At 40.8% G+C, this 19,657-nt stretch overlaps 1 protein-coding gene across 5 annotated transcripts in view; it reads left to right on the top strand.

Moving 5' to 3' along the window:
• Positions 1-19,657, top strand: part of PTPRB (protein tyrosine phosphatase receptor type B) — a 113,219-nt gene that overhangs the window by 55,590 nt on the left and 37,972 nt on the right. For all 5 annotated transcript variants that reach the window (XM_072843269.1, XM_072843267.1, XM_072843270.1 and 2 more), the window contains 6 exons: positions 3,961-4,224; positions 10,042-10,305; positions 10,866-11,129; positions 11,868-12,131; positions 15,629-15,898; positions 19,214-19,477. In XM_072843269.1, the coding sequence (XP_072699370.1) occupies positions 3,961-4,224; positions 10,042-10,305; positions 10,866-11,129; positions 11,868-12,131; positions 15,629-15,898; positions 19,214-19,477 (1,590 nt within the window). The remainder of the gene's footprint in view (positions 1-3,960; positions 4,225-10,041; positions 10,306-10,865; positions 11,130-11,867; positions 12,132-15,628; positions 15,899-19,213; positions 19,478-19,657) is intronic.

Genomic DNA, 19,657 nt, shown 5'->3' with positions numbered 1-19,657 from the left:
TTGACTTTCCTAAGAGCCAAGTTTCAATACCAACCATCCACACATGTTGCTCTCCTAGGAATGGAAATGGGTGGGGGAGGTGGGGGCAGGGGAGGGGAGGCGAGAATGAATTCTCAATTTAAATCTCCCAGAACTTCTAGAATGTGTCAGAACTTCTAGAAAAACCTTTGTGGTAACATAATAGTCATTTGATGCCTAAGCTTATCCCTCATTCAGTTGATGAATTTCTTACTGTGTATGTCCCAGTTAAGATAAATAAGTAACGAGATTTTTTTTTAAGTATATTCTCTTCCTTTTCATATTCTTGTTTCAAGACATAGAAAGGAGATGATTTTCAACTTCTATGGTCCAAAAATGAGTTCATAAAATTCCCACATCACATATATTTTCATGAGCAACATTAAACAAGTGCTTAGTACCATACACCACCTAAACAATGTTCCTTGACCTTGAGGAGATCACAGTCAAATAGGACAAAGAGCTAAGTAAATAAACAAGTGTCATATGGTCGCATGTGTCAGACAAGGCTGGCACTAAAGAAGGAAATATAATTTTCTACACAAGACCAAGAAAGAATATAAATAAACAGTATAAAATTTATATTGTTTATATTGTTCTAGTTTCTTAGAAAAAAATTAAGTACATTCAGTAAAACTTTGACAATTATTGATAAACTCAGAATCAGATCAGTGACTTTGCCTACTCAGTTCTATATGATCATAAATTGGATTTCAGGCTCCTCCTTCTGTACCTCTGATACTCGGATTTTGAGTATCAACTGCAGGCATCATAGATATGTCCCTTTTTAAAAATCATGAATCTTATCTACTTAATGAACCCAAGGAACATTAACTTCCTTAGCTCTCCCAGAAAAGCAACTAAGCCATTGAAAAGATATTTCCTAGTTTTGGTAGAAATTCACTGATATGTGCCATTTTGCTCATTCTGTGGCAGCTAATATTATTACCTACATCTTTCTTCCCAATACTTTCTTTCTTCTCTGTTAGTGCTTCTTAGTACCGGCCATTGGTGTGGCATAACCAGGGCTGGAGGATTGAAAAACCTTGCTTGGGAATCAGGAGGCCTAGGTTCTGGTCCTAGCTCTGTCATTAACTTAACATCTCGAAGCCTCCAGTTTCTAATCCATCCCCGGTAACTTACCCCCATTTATCCCTGTGCCCAGTAATTTACCCCAATGTATTTCTGCTGGAGTGAGGAAGGAGAAATAACAAGAAAGCTGAGAAGGTTAAGAAGGGCGCTGCACCCATTTCCCAGTGAGACGTAGTTGTATTAGTCAGATCAGACTGACTTATTTCCTGCTTACACCGACTATTCACCTAATATACACCATGGGGGGTCCTGATTAGACAGTTCTATTGGTTGATTCTTTCTTGAGCAGCAATTCAGGGATCCAGGCTCCTACCATCTGTGGCTCTTCCTTCCTCTAGGTCCTCAGAACTCTGTCAGTTTCTCCAGAGAGTCGAGGTCATGGGGTGGGGGAAGATGACCAAACCGGGAAGCAGACACATCACTCCTCCCCCCACATTCCATCAGTGGGAACACACTCAAGTGGCTACATTTCACTGCAGGGGAGGCTGGGAAATAGAGCCTTGCCGTGTGTCTAAGAGGAAGAGGAAATGGTTTGCTAACAACGAGTCAGGTTCTGCGGCACAAGTTAATTTTCATTTTAAAATATGTCAAGGGCTTTTGAACTTACTGTGATAGGCTAACATAGTTTGGTACCTGATACCACTTGAAATAAGTGCTTGAAATAAGTGCTTTAATCATAGCAGAGGTATCAGTATTTGACGCACGGTATATAACAGAAGCATGCAAAAACAAGACAAGAAAGTCCTTGAAGAGTGATCATAAGGTTTTGAGGAGAGGGCAAAATATAAATAAATATAAGCATGAGTTATTTGACTCAAACACATTAGGAGTGCAGACATTATCACAAGAAGAGGGGAAAATGGGATTTTACTACAGAAACACAACTAGAGACTTTGAAATATGCCTAGATTAGTAAATTTTATATACAGTAGATTGTAAAACATTCAGTAGCTAACGCCTTGATAATGATTACCATCTACTCAAATTGCTGAAATGTCGGTCAGTGCTGAAACAGTTGAAAGGTTTTGAAAGCCTTTCTTGTTCACACATATTTCCATGGAGTTGAAACATATAAGTAAACCCTCCCAGCCTAGAGAAGGTGGCAAGATATTTAAGGTTTATCAGATATGCTTAACAAATCTAATTCTAACCTGAGAACATGCTGGTTCTAGAGGAAAAACAAATTTTGTATCTGTTTTGTGGGAACATGAATTTATATTGTTGACAAAACATTTGATAATTGTATCTTTTCTAATAAAATGTTAGTTGCAAATATATCTAGGGGTTTTGAAAAACAAGCACAGTTCTTTGGAGAGCAATCAGGGGATTGCTCATCACAGGGGATGTACGGATTATTAAATGGAGAGAAGAAGAAAGAGAGGAAAAGGGAGAGGGAGGAAGAACAACATCAGCATATAAATATTAAAGGGACACCTGAGTGACTCAGTGGTTGAGCGTCTGCCTTTGGCTCAGGGCGTGACCCTAGGGTCTTGGGATCAAGTCCCACGTCGGGCTCCCTGCATGAAACCTGCTTCTCCCTCTGCCTGTGCCTCTGCCTCTCTCTCTGTGTTTCTCATGGATAAATAAAATAAAAAAAAAAAAAATATATATATATATATATATTAAAAGGTTCAAGTTTATGTCTAGGAAATGTTCCTATATTTGGAACAGCATTAGCAGAGCTGTTCAATATGGTGCTATTTATAATTTTTGATGATGGACAAGTGCCTGTAAGTGTAAATATTTTGAGGCTTAACTCACAGAGTCCAAGCATATTAGATTAGAAGGATTCTCCGAGGTCATCTAGCTGGATCCTGTCCATTGTACGTGATGCACTGATATTGACAATTACATGAAAATACTTCTATATACTTCTATATGACAATATATGAAAAGCTGAAGTAGTGAACCAATGATGAAAATGGGAGTGCAGTTCACATACACTACAGGATTTTATTCTGATATTTGCTAGGGCCAATACTATTTACTGTACACCTATTTCTGATACATGTATAACTACTCCTCAATAGCACAGTGATCAATTTGCATATTGCTTCAAGCCAGAAAGCTCCTTGAAGGCATCCGCATCTTTTCCATTTTTGTATATGTGGCAAATAGTAAGTCCTCCATAAATGTTTGTGGCAATAAACCTCAATTAAAACAAGCAAATGATAATGGCCACTATCACCACAGTAACTCTTTCTGCCCACAGTTGGGTCAATCTCCAAATTTGTTGTTTTCAAGATAGGCGTTTAGGTTTATTTCTTGCCACTAGAGGGCAGGAAATGCTTTATAAAGGGCAGATGCAACCCCTCTCAACACGTTTGTTATTAGACACCCTAGGAATAAATAACATCATCACAAGATCAAAGCTACCCCAAAGTCTAAAGCTCACTAGCAAAGGTATGGCATTCTCATCTTTCCCTTCAAATCTCTTCATTAATTGATGAGTTTGGTTCAAGCTGATTCATTTGGATTGTTATGTTTGTTCCTTTTCCTACAAAGGGAACCTCCTGCCACATGCACATAAAAATGCCTCCACTTAAAATACTTTGTAAACAGCAACACCATAAAAATGCAGTATTGGCATCCTTCTATTTATGAGACACCCAAAGACCTCCTTGCGTTTTTATTTGAGTTAGCCTTGCCGATCTAAGAACATTCAGCTTCCAGAAGCTAAAGTGAAATCCTTCCATATCTTTGACCTCTGAGGTCATCAGAGAAGATCTTCTGAGTCCACACTGTTTTTTTGTTTTGTTTTGTTTTGTTTTGTTTGCTGACTGCAGTAGATGATTCCAGATTTTTGACTATGCTTTCGTTTTAAACTTTATCCCCCTTTTGAAATCACAGTCCCTTCCAGCGTGAGTGGAGTGACGGTAAACAATTCTGGTCGGAATGACTACCTGAGCATTTCCTGGCTGCCGGCTCCTGGAGATGTGGATAACTATGTGGTGACACTCACTCATGGAAACAGAGTGGTTCAGTCCCTCGTTATTGCCAAGTCTGTCAGCGAATGTGCCTTCAGCTCCCTTACTCCGGGCCGCCTCTACAATGTGACCATAACTACAAGGAGCGGCAAGTATGAAAACCATTCCTTCAGCCAGGAGCGAACAGGTAAGGTTCTGAGGACAGCTAGGCTCTGGAAGGCTGGCCACATGGCTCAAGGCATCAGATCTGAAAAAATTCTGTAATGATAGGGTTAAAGGCTATTGAGATCACAGAATTGGGACAGTCTTCAAATTTTGACCCTAGGAACACCTTATGTGAGCAGATGTTTCCTTTAAAGTAAGATGAGCACTCCTTTCGTGGCTAGAATTCATATTATGTTCAAATATAGTACCAAGTGTGTCCTGTTCAGGAAATACTTTTTGGTTGCTAGACACGGGCTTTAAGAATGTTAACTTACTTAATTCTTGCAAATTCCTCATTGAGATGGTTGTCATGATTCCCACTTTGCAGAGCAGTAAGTCAAGGTTCAGAGAAGTTAACTAACTCGCTCTGCTGTGTAGCTCTAGGGCCTAGGAAGTTCTGTGTCCTAAAATCCTTCCTGAAATGTCTGATCAAAGTCCACTGTTCATTCTTTCTCACACAAGGTGAAAATGTTAACCTTTATTGTTCTGAGACCAGGAGCAAAATCTTAGCAAAGGCAATGAATGACAGGACTTTGATGTGCTGGAAAGAGCTAAATTTAGACAGCTACCATTTTCCCAATGTACTTAACACTTCAGGGGGTTACAACTGAGATTGCTGCTTAAGGTCAATGTTAATATTTTGTCAAGTCTTTCCTGCTGAGCTATGGGTTGATATTTGCATTTAAAAATGTCATGGTTTTTTTGACAAGGGAGTCAAGAATGCTCAGTGTAGGAAAGACCGTCTCTTCAATAAATGGCCTGAGATCATTGGATATGCACGTGTAAAAGAATGAAACTATACCACTCACAAAAATTAACTCAAAGTGAATTAAAGACTTAAATGTAACACCTAAAAATATGAAACTCCTAGGAGAAAACATAGGAAGAAGTCTTTTTTACGTGGGTCTTGGTGGTGATTTTTTGGATATGACATATAAAGTATAAGCAAAAAGTCAAAGACAAACAAGTGGAACTACATCAAACTAAGAAGATTCTGCACAGCAAAAGAAACCATCAATAAAGTGAAGAAACAACCTATGGAATGGAAAAAAAATATTTGCAGACCATCTAGCTGATAAGTTGTGGTTAATATCTAAAATGTAAAGAACTCATACAATTCAATAGCAAAAAAGTAAATAATCCTATTAAAAAATGGGTAAAGGACCTGAAGAGTCATTTCTCCAAAGAAGATATACAAAAGGCCAACATGTACATGAAGATGGTCAACATCACTAGTCATTAGGAAAATGCAAATTAAAGCCACAATGTGATATTTCCTCTTGCTTGTTAGAATGGGCATCATCAAAAGACAGAGATAACAAATGCTGGCATGGACGTGGAGAAAAGGCAACCCGTGTGAACTGTTGGGGGTGTAATTTGGTACAGCTACTACTATGGAAAACAGTATGAAAGATCCTCAAAAAATAAAAACTATCACATGATCCAACCATTCCTCTTCTGGGAATATATCCAAAGGAAACAAAATCAGTAGCTCAAAATGATATCTGCACCTTTGTGTTCATAGAAGAATTATTTACAGTAGACAAGACATGGAAACAATCTAAGTGTCCATCAGTGGATGAATGGATAAAGAAGTTGTGGTATATCTATGCAATGAAATACTATTTAGCCATAAAAATGAGGAAATCCTACCATTTGCAACAACATGGATGGATCATGAAGGCATTATGCTAAGTGAAATAAGTCAGAGAGAGAAAGGCAAATACTCTATGACCTGACTTATATGTAGAATCTAAAACTAAAGCAGAAAGAAACTCATAGATGGAGCACTTTGGTGGCTCAGTAGTTGAGCATCTGCCTTTGGCTCAGGTTGTGATCCCGGGGTCCTGGGATCAAGTCCCACATTGGGCTCCCTGCAGGGAGCCTGCTTCTCCGTCTGCCTGTGTCTCTGCCTCTCTCTGTGTCTCTCATGTATAAATAAATAAAATCTTAAAAAGAAAGAAAAAAGAAAGAAAGAAAGAAGAAAGAAAGAAAGAAAGAAAGAAAGAAAGAAAGAAAGAAAGAAAGAAAGAAAGAAAGAAAGAAAGAAACTCATAGAAAAAGGCAGAGGCAGAGGATGGAGGGAAAAGGAATTGGAGAAAGATGATCAACAGGTACAAACTTCCAGTTATAAGATAAGTAAGTGCTAGGGATGTAAGGTTCCCCATGATGACTATGGCTAATACTGCTATGTGATATATAGGAATGTTGTTAAGAGATTAAATCATAAGAGTTATCATCATAATAAGAAAAATTTTCTTTTTTCTTCTTTCTTTTTATTGTATCTCTATGAGCTGATGGATCTCAGCTGAACCAACTGTGACAATCATTTCATAATATATGTAAATGAAACCATTATGCTGTATGCCTTAAATTTATACAGTGATATATGTCAATTACTTCTCGATAAAACTGGAAAAATAATGACGAAAAAGAAATACTATAAAAAATGAATTTGTCAAATTTCCAAGACCAAAGTGAATGCACGCTCACCTATGTTGAAAATTTCAAAATCACTTTTGACACATGTTATCCTTTGCTAGGATCTGCTAATTACCCCTACCACAAAATTTTCTACTGCCATGTCTTAATTTTGCTTTTCTTGCCGATAACCTGAACATGGTTCTTATTACTTAAATTTATAATGGGTCTCCTACACCTCTCCTCTGTCCACTTACCTCCATCATGCTTAGTATTAACAGCTATCCTATGTGTCCCTCTAAGTTCCCATTCACCCTTTCTAGGAGACATTTAGTATTCGTTGCAGTTGTTTATATCTCTCCCTCTGTGATTGCCTCCATGTCCGGAACCATATATTTTTTGTGTTTCTCTCAATACCTGGCCCATATACCCATAGTTTTACTGTTGTTGCTGAGTGCAAGAATTAGCCAGTCATCTTCTGGACTCAAAAAGACCTTACAAAAATCTAAAACTATGAAATACATTTTATTTTTTCCACCAGGATCACGGCAACTGACATCATCCTATTACTTAGCACCAGGTCTGAAATCTAAAAGGCATTCAACAAATGTTTAATGAATAATCAGAAATCACCTAAATCAGCAGCTTTAAGCTAGTGCTCCATGGGTAGATCTTAGGAATGTTAGGAATGTTATAACCCCTAAAACTGTTCGTGAAGTTGTTGCAGATAGGAAAAGTATGTGTGTTTCCGAGGGGAGTGAGTGTGTGGCTCTTACCAAATGCTCAAACTTTCCATGACCTCAAAAAGGTTAAGAACCACTGATTTACATTGCTACAGCATCCTAACATTGAAAGTGTCTGTAGATTGATCTAATCTCATCTCATTAGAAGATAAAATCCCAGAGAGAAACTTCGCTTTTCCAAGGTCACATGGCTGACCAGTAATCAACCTCAACCTAGTTCCAGCACTACTTCCATTACATCATGCTATCCTTGAAAGCATTGGTCAGGGATATAAAGAGCTATTCCCTACTCTCATATAATTTAAAAATTAATTTTACTGATAATCACAATAATGCCTGAGATCTGAAAAGTAGATTTCCACTTATGAAGCAGCCTTATGTCACTGTCTTATGTTGACCAACTTGGAGCCTAAAAATCACCAGAATCAAAGGATATGTCATCCAACTACTAACCCCTTGCTTCCCCTCCGTGTCAACTCATGAATGTTTCCTATCCATCTGACCTTCATATTGCAAGCCTTTTGCTAAGATTGGTTTTAGTTGCAAGAAAAACAACCCTTTATTCAAAGCACCCTCTTGACTCTTTACCAGCATGAACCTGGATGTGACGCGTGACTAATCAAGGCAATCCATTTGCCCCCAATAAATCATTCTAACTCTAGAGTCGTGTCTGAGATGCTGTCTTGTTGATTTTGGCTAATGGTGTCGAAGCCCTTTCCCTTTTCTAATGCATTTTGGGTGAAAATATTGATCTTTCTAATTCTGTATCACATCAACTCATTGTGCATCAAGGCAGGTCTCATAAATTACCTCCGATTCTACTTGGAGAGCCCCTTATTGACTTAGCATGGTATGGAGCTTGGTTTTGCTTCCTGTAGTAGTGGCTTTGTCTTCAATAAATTGCCTGGGTCATCGACTTTTCTTACTTAGCCCATGCATAGAAACTTCAGAATTTCTTTTCCTGTACTCTGTGATGAATAAATTCTAGCCACACTGTAATTGGTTCAGGTAAATATCTTGAAGAAAGCACACCTGTCCTGGCTTCGTGTCCACAGTGAGGTCTATTCTAATACAAAAACTAACCAGTACCCACACCACCAACAAAAGATGATAAAATGCAACTTGTAGATGTGAGGAGCATCGTGGCAAATATAGCTTAGATGCCAAAATATTGAAATTTCTGTATCATTTCATGCTTTGAGGTAAAGTGGAAGAGAAGCCTTGGACACCGGCTTTGTCCAGTTGGTTGATCAATTGATAGATTGGTTGAGAGAAAAACCACAGGCACACAGTGTTTATTTGTTTGTATATTTATTTATCGGGGAAACCTCAGATGCACAAAATTGGATTAATCATAATTCTTGTTTCAAGAAAACATGTTTTGTCACTTCTATTTATTTTTTGGCTTCCAATTTAATTTAGGCATTTAACTAATCATTTTTAATAATTTCATCTGCACCTGAGAAACCACTACCCAAAATAAAAGCTAGAACCTTGACAATAATCTGTATCAAATCATGTGGTTCCTACTTCACTGATTAATCTCCAGGTAGCCATCATCCTGACTCCTATTTTCATCTCTTTTCTTGCCTTTCATCTTGCATAGTTTTCTTATTTATGTAGTCCTAAAATAACAGGTTTAAAAATTTTTTAGCTATTCTAACATTTTTAAAAGGTTATTTTATGTAGTATGTAATCTCTTGAGACTTAGTTTTTCAATTGATATTGATAAGATTTACTTATATTTTGTGTTTTAGCTTTAAAGGCAAAAGATCCACATTTTTGCATTTTGAGTTCAAAAGAAAGTAATTCTGACTGCTATATAATCTCACTGTGTACATATACCAGTCCATTCACCTACTCTTCTTGCATGATTGGACATCCTGTCTCGTACTCAGTCTTTTTTTTTTTTTTTAAGATTTTATTTATTCATTCATGAGAGGAAGAGAGAGAGAGAGAGGCAGAGACATAGGCAGAGGAAGAAGCAGGCTCCATGCAGGGAGCCGGATGTGGGACTCGATCCCAGGACTCCAGGATAAGGTCCTGGGCTGAAGGCAGGCGCTAAACCGCTAAGCCACCCAGGGATCCCCCTCTCGTACTCAGGCTTATCGGGTGTTTAAATTTTGGCCAACCGTATGGATATAAAATGGTATTTTGCCGTGGTCTTGACTGGCATTTCCCTGATCACCAATGATGTTAGGCATCTCTTTGTGTATTAATTATGTGTTTCTTCTTCTTCCATTTTTCTTTTGGATTGTTTATACTCTTCCTGGTAACTTTTTATCACATCTTGAGTCACTAAGGTGTGTTAGAATTATTAATATCATCGCCATCATTCATATTAATCATCAGTTATCATATTTAATGTTCCATTTTGTACATGACATTTTGTGTAGGCAAGAAACAAGATTAGAATTAGTTCATCAGATTCTGTAAAAAGAGCCATTTAATTGTTCCAAGTAGTGTAACAATCCTTCCCCTCCAGAAACGTGTGATCTAAAGGTCTCAAACTTCTCTTTCCAGCACCCACCGAAAGAAATCTACTCACTTAGCTTTCCTGTCCCAGGTGGTCATCTGTGATCAATTACTCCCTTACATTCACTAAATCTTCAGCTGTTCTCTGTTCTCTTTTTCAGTGCCTGACAAGGTCCAGGGAGTCAGTATTAGCAACTCAGCCAGGAGTGACTATTTAAAGGTCTCCTGGGTGCACGCTAGTGGAGACTTTGATCACTATGAAGTCACCATTAAAAACAAAAACAACTTCATTCAAACCAAAAGCGTTCCCAAGGCTGAGAACGAGTGCGTATTTGTTAAGCTAGTCCCTGGACGGTTGTACAGTGTCACTGTTAGTACAAGAAGTGGACCATATGAAGCCAGCGAACAAGGGAATGGCAGAACAAGTAAGTGGAAAGGAAGACTGTTAAACCTGATGGGTGATTGGGACTCGAAGGCCATCGAGTAAATAAAAGATCTGAACCTTGAATTCTCTCTGCTTACTGATCAGTAAATTACATTCCCAGTCTCACTGGGAACATCATTCAGTCAAGCCACGGCCTCTAATTCCAGAATATTTATTGGTAGATAAAAGCAAGCATAGTCAGGGAGCAAGAAGGCCAAATGTCCCATTTTTCTTCCCTGTCCCACCGCATCGTGGCATTTAAAGTTCTAAGCATCTTGTTTTATCTTATGATTGAGGTCATAATCCACTTGATAATTATATCCTACCAGCGCTTAGCATATAAGATTCATTACAACTTTTTACAATTTTACAATTGTAAAATTACAATTTTAAGAGTTGCTTCCAATTTTTCTTATTTAATTCTTATGCATGAAGCGGCTCAAGTGGTTTCTTTGGGGAAGAGAGATATTTGCCAGTTCCTTGAATGTAACGCATCCATTATTGTGTAGGTAAACTTTGAACCGTCACTTTCCTGAAGGGCCTTCTCATATTCCTCCCTAGTCCCAGAGCCCGTTAGGGATCTAACACTGCGGAATAGGAGCACCGAAGACCTTCTGGTGACTTGGTCCCGAGCTGATGGGGATGTAGACCAATATGAGATCCAACTGCTCTTCAACGATATGAAAGTTTTCCCTCCTTTTCACCTCGTAAATACTGCAACCGAGTATCGCTTCACCTCCCTGACCCCGGGGCGCCAGTATAAAATCCTTGTCTTGACCATCAGTGGAGAAGTACAGCAGTCAGCCTTCATTGAAGGCTTCACAGGTAATTTGAAATGTGGCTCTTGAACTTGAGTAGGTGCAGTGGTGTGTTCAGCATGCTGGGTAGCCAGGAGTTTTGGTTGAGGATTTTAGGGCAAAGGGGAGATGGCAAGAAGCGAGGTTATCTTGATGATAACAATGATGTTGTCCACGCTGGACAACAAAAGTACGACGTAGGGTGAGTAAAAAAGGCTTTCAGAGAAATAGCATTGGACTGATGTGAATAGCTTGTAAGGCATAAAGATCAGATAAAAATAACTCTGTTGGTTGGGTTTCCTTTGAAGTGTTGTTATGATCGTTAACATTTATCGACAGTTTACTGTGAACCAGACCCACAGCAGAGCACTTTATGTGTACGTTTTGTTCAATCCTCACAACTCTGTGGGCTGGTTACTATCACTATAATTGCCATTTTTCTGATGAAGAAACGGAAACTTACTGAGATGAGTAATTTGCCTATAGTTGCACAGCTAGTATAAATGAGAAAACCAAGACTTGGAGCAAGGCAATCTGCCCCTCGCTCTATACTGACATTCTTCATTTCTCCTCACTGGCTTCAATGTCCCTCTAGATTTCCCCTATTAAATTCAGTTCAGGCAGGAAAGTCCGAAGGAAACGGTATCAATATACCACGTGAATTCTTTTAGGACGTGCCAAAATACAAGAAGCATGACAATGTTGGTTGAAAATTCCCCTAATTCATTCTTTAAGTGATGACTTTTAAATTTATTTTCCTTTTTAGTTCCAAGCGCTGTCAAAAACATTCACATTTCTCCCAACGGGGCAACGGACAGCCTGACAGTCAACTGGACTCCTGGTGGTGGTGATGTTGATTCCTACACTGTGTCAGCCTTCAGGCAAAATCAAAAGGTTGAGTCTCAGACCATCTCGAAGCACGTCTCTGAGTACACATTCCAGCGGCTGGAGGCTGGGGAATTGTACCAGATTGTGATCGCCTCGGTCAGCGGGTCCCTCAAGAACCAGATAGACGCAGTGGGGCGGACAGGTGAGTGCCCACCTGGAGAAGAGCCAAATTGTTCTCCATAACGGGATGACACATGGGCTGGCTTAGCTACTCGCAGTCAAAAATATCTAAATTCAAAGCCATAATTCGATGTGGTTTCAAGAGCCCTTCTCCTATTTTCTTTTTGCATTTTTCTTTATTAACAGAGATCTTCAAAACAAAAGAAAGGTAATGAGGAGCCAAATCATTTGAACAAATTTTCACGCTTGCTAAAGGATATAAAAACTTTCGTATACATCTCCATTTACAGTAACTCTTTACATGTAAATATTTACTATCTTCTGTAAAATTTACCCCTTTCTCAAATTTTTTTAAATGAACACCTATGCCGTTTACTTCATTTGTTATAAGAACAAGTAACAAATGAAGAAATGATGTGTCCATTTATGTTAACATTACCAATAATATATTACTTTTAAAACACAAATGAGCTAAAAGCACCTGCTATCTGGCAGACATTTACAATGATCTCTATTCGGGATGCCTGGGTGGCTCAGCGGTTGAGTGCCTGCCTTCAGCCCAGGGCGTGATCCTGGAATCCCGGATCGAGTCCCACATCGGGCTCCCTGCATGGAGCCTGTTTCTCTCTCTCTGCCTATGTCTCTGCCTCTCTCTCTCTCTCTCTCTCTGTGTGTGTGTCTCTCATGAATAAATAAATAAAATCTTTAAAAAATAAAAATAAAAAAATAAAATGATCTCTATTCATCTTTCGGTGGACACCGAGGCTCCTTCCACAGTGTGGCTACTGTGGACATTACTGCTATAAACATTGGGGTGCAGGTGTCCCGGCGTTTCATTGCATCTGTATCTTTGGGGTAAATCCCCAGCAGTGCAATTGCTGGGTCATAGGGCAGGTCTATTTTTAACTCTTTGAGGAACCTCCACACAGTTTTCCAGAGTGGCTGCACCAGTTCACATTCCCACCAACAGTGTAAGAGGGTTCCCTTTTCTCCGCATCCTCTCCAACATTTGTTGTTTCCTGCCTTGTTAATTTTCCCCATTCTCACTGGTGTGAGGTGGGATCTCATTGTGGTTTTGATTTGTATTTCCCTGATGGCAAGTGATGCAGAGCATTTTCTCATGTGCATGTTGGCCATGTCTATGTCTTCCTCTGTGAGATTTCTCTTCATGTCTTTTGCCCATTTCATGATTGGATTGTTTGTTTCTTTGGTGTTGAGTTTCATAAGTTCTTTATAGATCTTGGAAACTAGCCCTTTATCTGATACGTCATTTGCAAATATCTTCTCCCATTCTGTAGGTTGTCTTTGAGTTTTGTTGACTGTATCTTTTGCTGTGCAAAAGCTTCTTATCTTGATGAAGTCCCAATAGTTCATTTTTGCTTTTGTTTCTCTTGCCTTCGTGGATGTATTTTGCAAGAAGTTACTGTGGCCAAGTTCAAAAAGGGTGTTGCCTGTGTTCTCCTCCAGGATTTTGATGGAATCTTGTCTCACATTTAGATCTTTCATCCATTTTGAGTTTATCTTTGTGTACGGTGCAAGAGAGTGGTCTAGTTTCATTCTTCTGCATGTGGATGTCCAATTTTCCCAGCACCATTTATTGAAGAGACTGTCTTTTTTCCAGTGGATAGATAGTCTTTCCTCCTTTGTCGAATATTAGTTGACCATAAAGTTGAGGGTCCACTTCTGTATTCTCTATTCTGTTCCATTGATCTATGTGTCTGTTTTTGTGCCAGTACCACACTGTCTTGATGACTACAGCTTTGTAGTACAACCTGAAATCTGGCATTGTGATGCCCCCAGCTATGGTTTTCTTTTTTACATCTAGTCCATCTTACAGAGGAGGAAAGTGAGGCTCAGAAGGCTTATAAAACTTCATCAAGGATACATGTAATAAGACCAAGAGTGATAACTCAAAACTAGGTCTGTCTGGCTCCAAACCTTATGCCTTCTCTACTGCGATACAAACTTGTAAGATGACTTCCATTCCCACAACCACTCATTTAGTTGTGCGGCCTGGGCTTCTGGACTGTGCCCTACTGTGTCTTGATTTCATATATGTGTCTCTTCAACCACATGTCAAGCACTGTGTTAGAAAATGGGAATTCAGTAGCAAGATAGAGCCCCCAACCTCAAGAAGCTTATCATCTAGTGAAAGTGACAGAGAAATGAAAAGGCATTTACAACATGATGACTTCTAAAATAAAAGCAATAGTGGGGCATGTCAGGAGCAAACATGAAGGAAGAGTCGGGGAAGGCTTCCAGGAAAAAGTAACATTTAAATAGACATTAAGAAGTCATACTGGTGTAAAAAAAAAAAAAAAAAAAAAAGTCATACTGGTGCCCCGTATGTTGACTTGGTTCCAGCAGAAAAAAACAAAGGCCTGGAAGTGAGAGAAAGCCTGGCACATTTGAGGACCTACCTACTACAGCGTATGTTAGAATAAAGATGAGCCATATGGCTAAGTAAGTAGATGGACCGAGTCATGAAAGGCTTCCTATGCCTTGGAAGGTGTTTAGAATTATGGAGAGCCATTGAAGGGCCATCTGCATGGCGCTGTTATGAGAATATGCCAGATACAGTGTGGGAGGTGAGGAAGCAAGGGCACTGGTCAGTCATGTTGTGGGGGATGCCATTGTCCTAGGGCAGTGGTAGTGGACAGAGAAGGGAGAGAAGTGGATACACCAAAGGGATATAAGTTTTAGGACATAGATATTACAAGACCCATGTTGGATCACATGTGGAAGAGTAAGAGTGACAACCCACATTTCTGACTTGTACCAAGTGAAGCGAAGGACAATGAGGAGGTTATGGGGAGCAAGCTAAGGAGTCCAATTTGGACCTCTTGAGAATTGGATGGAACATGCAGGGAGAGATGTCATTTGCAAAAATAGAAGAGAGATCTGAACTGCAAGTTTAAATTTGGGAGTCGTCACCATATGGGTAACAATTCAAACCATGGGAGTGGATGAGATGTAAGATTATGTAGAATGAGAAAAAAAATGAGCCTAGGACAGAAAATATTATGAAAAATAATACTATTTTGCCTTTCACATCGAGAACCATAGTAAAGAAAAATTATTATACACTACTACTTAGGTCAAGGCTGAAAGGTTTGACTCGAGGTAATCTTGGGAATGAAAGTCTAAACATAATTCCGCCATTTATACTATATTCACTGAATGTAAATTTGTTCAGCATCTTCCACTTTCTAGATACATAAATATGAATCACTTTGCATATTTATCAGTGTCACTTTCGCTAATTTTTCTACTTGTTTGACTTCAAGATCCTGTCTAAATTCAGAGGAAATAATGGAGACTCAAAGCAGGTATACAGATAATTCGGCCCAAGAAATGCTTCCTCCTAAGGGCACATGGAAAGTGTCCACACAACACGAGTGAAGCGGTGCTATCGTCTTCTCCCTGCAGTCGATTTAAAGTTTTTCTCAACTGGTTTCTCAGTTGGTTTACCCTAAGTGAGGGAACCTGACAGCCCTCGCCTCTCTTCTCCCTTTGCAGTCCCAGCATCTGTCCAAGGAATCATTGCAGACAATGCATACAGCAGTCATTCCTTAACAGTGAGTTGGCAAAAAGCCGTTGGTGTGGCGGAGAGGTATGAGATCCTGCTTCTAAATGACAACGGGATCCTTCTGAGTAACACATCAGAGCCAGCCACCACCAAGCAGCACAAATTTGAAGACCTAACGCCAGGAAAGAAATACAAGATACAGATCCTAACCGTCAGCGGAGGGCTCCTCAGCAAGGAAGCCCAAACTGAAGGCCGAACAGGTAATGTGTACAGCTTGTTGTCTCGCCCCAGATCCCTCCCTGGGTGCTGCTCCTTCAGAGTCGCAGGGTCAGAGGGCTGAGGCCACACGGGGAGATGATATCTATTTCTTGACACAATGGGGACATTCACGGTGAATTATCACTTTCCCATCAATCAGCCTCATCACGCGGGCTTCACCTACCCCACTCCAAGTTAGATAGATTCCTAAAACCTACTGCCGCTGTGATGAATTACCACCAATTCAGTGGCTTAAAACAACACCAGTATATTATCATAGTTCTGGAGGTCAGCATCTGGAAGTGGGTCCTTGGGGGCTAACGTCAAGGCCCCGGGTATCGGCAGGGCTGTATTTCTCCTAGAGACTTTAGGGGGAGATCCTCTCCTTGCCCTTTTCAGCTACCAGAAGCCACTCACATTCCTTGCCTCATGTCCCCCTTCCAGCAATGGCATTGCTGTCCAACCTCTGTGTATGTCACCATATCTCTTTCTCGACTCTTCTGCCTCCCTCTTCCATCTTTTCAGGAGTCTCGTGATTACATTGGTCACCACCCGGACAATCCAGCATAAGCTCCCTGCCTCGAGATGCTTAACTTAATCACATCTATAAGGTCCCCTTTGCCACATAAGGTAACATATTCCCAGGTTCTGGGGACTAGGACGTGGACATCCGTGGGGGTCATTCTTCAGACCACAACCCTGGTCTAATGGATTACTTACTCACTAAGGAGCTAGGTCTGAAGAGGGGTGGGTGATGCTGACAGCGACATAAAGATGAACGAGGCATGCCCTGTCCTGAAGAGCTGGCTGAATGGTGGGGGAGACAGACACATAGACAAAGGATGATAGTACGTGGTGACAAGGATCGTGTAGAAGAAAGAATGTCCAACATCCAGAGGAGCATGGGGGTTGGGTCGAATGGGGAGGTCTTCATAAAACTGGCATTTCAGTACTATCATGAAGGATGAGACAATCCTGCCTATGGAGAGAAGATAGAAGGGCACACTGTGCAGACAGACCAGACAATCCTACGTCAAGATAGGGAGGTGTGAGAAGGACTAGCAAGGAGCCGTGGATGGAGGAAATATGGGTGGCACAATGGGGATTGGGGCCAGATTAGAGAGTGCCTGGCCTGTCTTCCTCAGGAGTTTATTTTTCAACTTGTAAGAAGTGAGGAGACCCTACAGGGTTTTATGCCAGAGAGTGAGTGTTGTGTAATAACAATTTGTGCCTTAAAGAAGGTAAATCAGATGGCAATGGCAGATACAGTGAATGGAGAAGAGACTCATTCATTCATTCGTCACTGAGCACCTACGATGTGCCAGGCACCTTTCTAAATGCACAGAAGTGTATAAAGCAAACCCTGATGGTCATGAAACTCATACTCTAGGAGGGTAGAAAGGCAACAAACAAAATAAGCAAAAAATGTAGTTGGTTAGGTGGTGGTGAACGCCAAAGAGAAAATTAAATCAGGAAAGGGGATGGCAAGTGTTAGAGGCTTACAATTGTAGATAGTACAGTCCTTGGAGGTTTTGTCGAGAAGGTGATATTTGAGTAAATGTCTGAAAGAAGGGAGACAAAGGATTATGCAGGTATTTGGCAGAAGAGTATCCCTACACAGAGCCAACGGCAAGGCAGAGACTCTGAAGCAGAGTGTGTCTGGCCTGTTGGACCGGTCAAGAGGCCAGGATAGCTGGAGCACAGTGAGTGAGAACAAGGTGGAGGGATGTGGTCAGAAAGGTACTTGGGGCCATAGATAATTGCAGTTATAGGAATGACAAGAAATATTTCCTCATTAGGTAAGCTGGCACTTGGGGGTCTGAGTAGAGTACAGAAGGAAGAACGGAAGATTCCAGAATTGCTACCTGGGGGTATCTGGTAGAGGATGATGCCATTAATCAAGATAAAAGAAGCCAGAGGAGGGGAAATGGACAGGGTTCAGTTCTAGCCTGAGTTTAAGATGTCTGAATGATTTGCCATAAGAGATGATCATAGGTAACTGAAAATGTGGCCCAAGCTCAGAAAAGTGAGCCGAAGATAAGTATTTGGACCAAAATTCTAGTTAAATCCATGTCTTCGTCTAAGGCTGCTCTAACAAAAATACCATAAACTGGGTGGCTTGAACAACAAGCCTGTATTTCTCACCATTCTGTAGGATGGAAGTCCAAGATCAAGGCACCAGCAGATTCAGGGTCTGGTGAGGGCCCATTTTCTGGTTCATAGATGGTGTCCTCTTGCTATGTCTCACATGATAGAAGGACAAAGAGAGAGCTCTCTGGGGTCTGTTTTATAAGGGAACTGCTCCCATTCGTGAGGGCTCCACCCTCATGACCCTGATCACCTCCCAATGGCCACATTCCCTAATACTGTCACCTCAGGGGTTGGGTTTCAACATATGAGTTTGGGGGTGGAGGGGACATAAGCATTCAGACCGTAGCAATCCATAAATTGGACGAGAGGGGTTGCTCAGCTAGCGTTATGGAGTATGAGGGGAACAAAGGTTGGCATGATGGGAAATACCAACTTTTAAGGACCTGGTGCAAGGAGAGGGAGAGGGCAAAAGAGGAAGTGTTTGGCATGGAGGGAGGAGAACCCAGGAGAGACCAAGGCAGGTGTCCTGTCCTGTTTCCACTGGTACCCCACGACTTCTGTGGAATCAGGCAGCACCAGTGCAGGCAGCTTGGCAGCAGGTCATCTCTGGTGCCTCTTGATCACTTTGCCAACAGATACCACTGAAGGCCAAGGGGGTCATCAAATCCCAATGTAAATCTTTAAAAAAAAAAAAATGGTTTTGGCTTTTCCTCTTGCTTCTCTTTCCTCTATCCCTGAATCGAATCGCCTGCTTTATCTTTCTCTCCCACTGCTCTTCCCTCCCTGCTGCCCTTACCCCCAAGGGCCATTCCTCAGCTTTGAGACGGCGGTCAGAGATCGTTTTTTGATTTCTGATCTAGCTCTTAGTATTAGAAAAATGTTTAGTCACACAGGTCAGATTAACCTTTATTTTATACCCCCCAAAAAACGTCTTTGAAGATAATTTCCCATTACTGGTTTTTCTTTGTTCTCTTGTGGAGTTTTTTTTAGGGTTTTTGTTTTGTTTTGGTTTGGTTTGGGTTGGGTTTTTTCATTAGCAGCTTCAACATCATTAATGCACAAAATTCAGTCTTCCTTGCTTTGGGTCTCCATGAAGTCGATATTTTCTGAAGGCAGAGACCAAGTATTTTGAGTCGCTGTGCTGTGTGTCCACGTGGACCACAGACCTGGGCTGTGTCGGGGGGCTTGCTGTAACTCAGTCTCACTCTCTCGCTCAACAATTCCAGTCCCAGCAGCCGTCACCAATCTGAGGATCACAGAGAACTCCACCAGACACCTGTCCTTCAGCTGGACCACCTCAGAGGGGGAGCTCAACTGGTACAACATCTTTCTCTACAACCCAGACCGAACGCTTCAGGAGAGAGCTCAAGTTGACCCACAAATCCAGAGCTTCTCATTCCAGAACTTGCTACAAGGCCGAATGTACAAAATGGTGATTGTCACTCACAGTGGGGAGCTGTCTAATGAGTCTTTCATATTCGGTAGAACAGGTAAGGCCTGGCCCCAAGTGGGAATGTGTATGGCAGGGAAATGTGTCGGTACTTGCTGACTGTTCCATCATTTGTCTTTAGAGTTTCCTATTCTGGACGTGGCCTAGCTCAATGTGACTTTTGTGACCTTCAGGCTTCTTGACTCTAAATCGGACCTCTGATCACATACCAGCATAGCTT

The sequence above is a fragment of the Canis lupus genome, chromosome 11, assembly GCF_048164855.1.
Source record: "Canis lupus baileyi chromosome 11, mCanLup2.hap1, whole genome shotgun sequence".
Classification (NCBI taxonomy): Eukaryota; Metazoa; Chordata; class Mammalia; order Carnivora; family Canidae; genus Canis; species Canis lupus.
The sequence above is the reverse complement of the archived record's forward strand: the minus strand, read 5'-3'. Positions and strand labels throughout refer to the sequence as shown.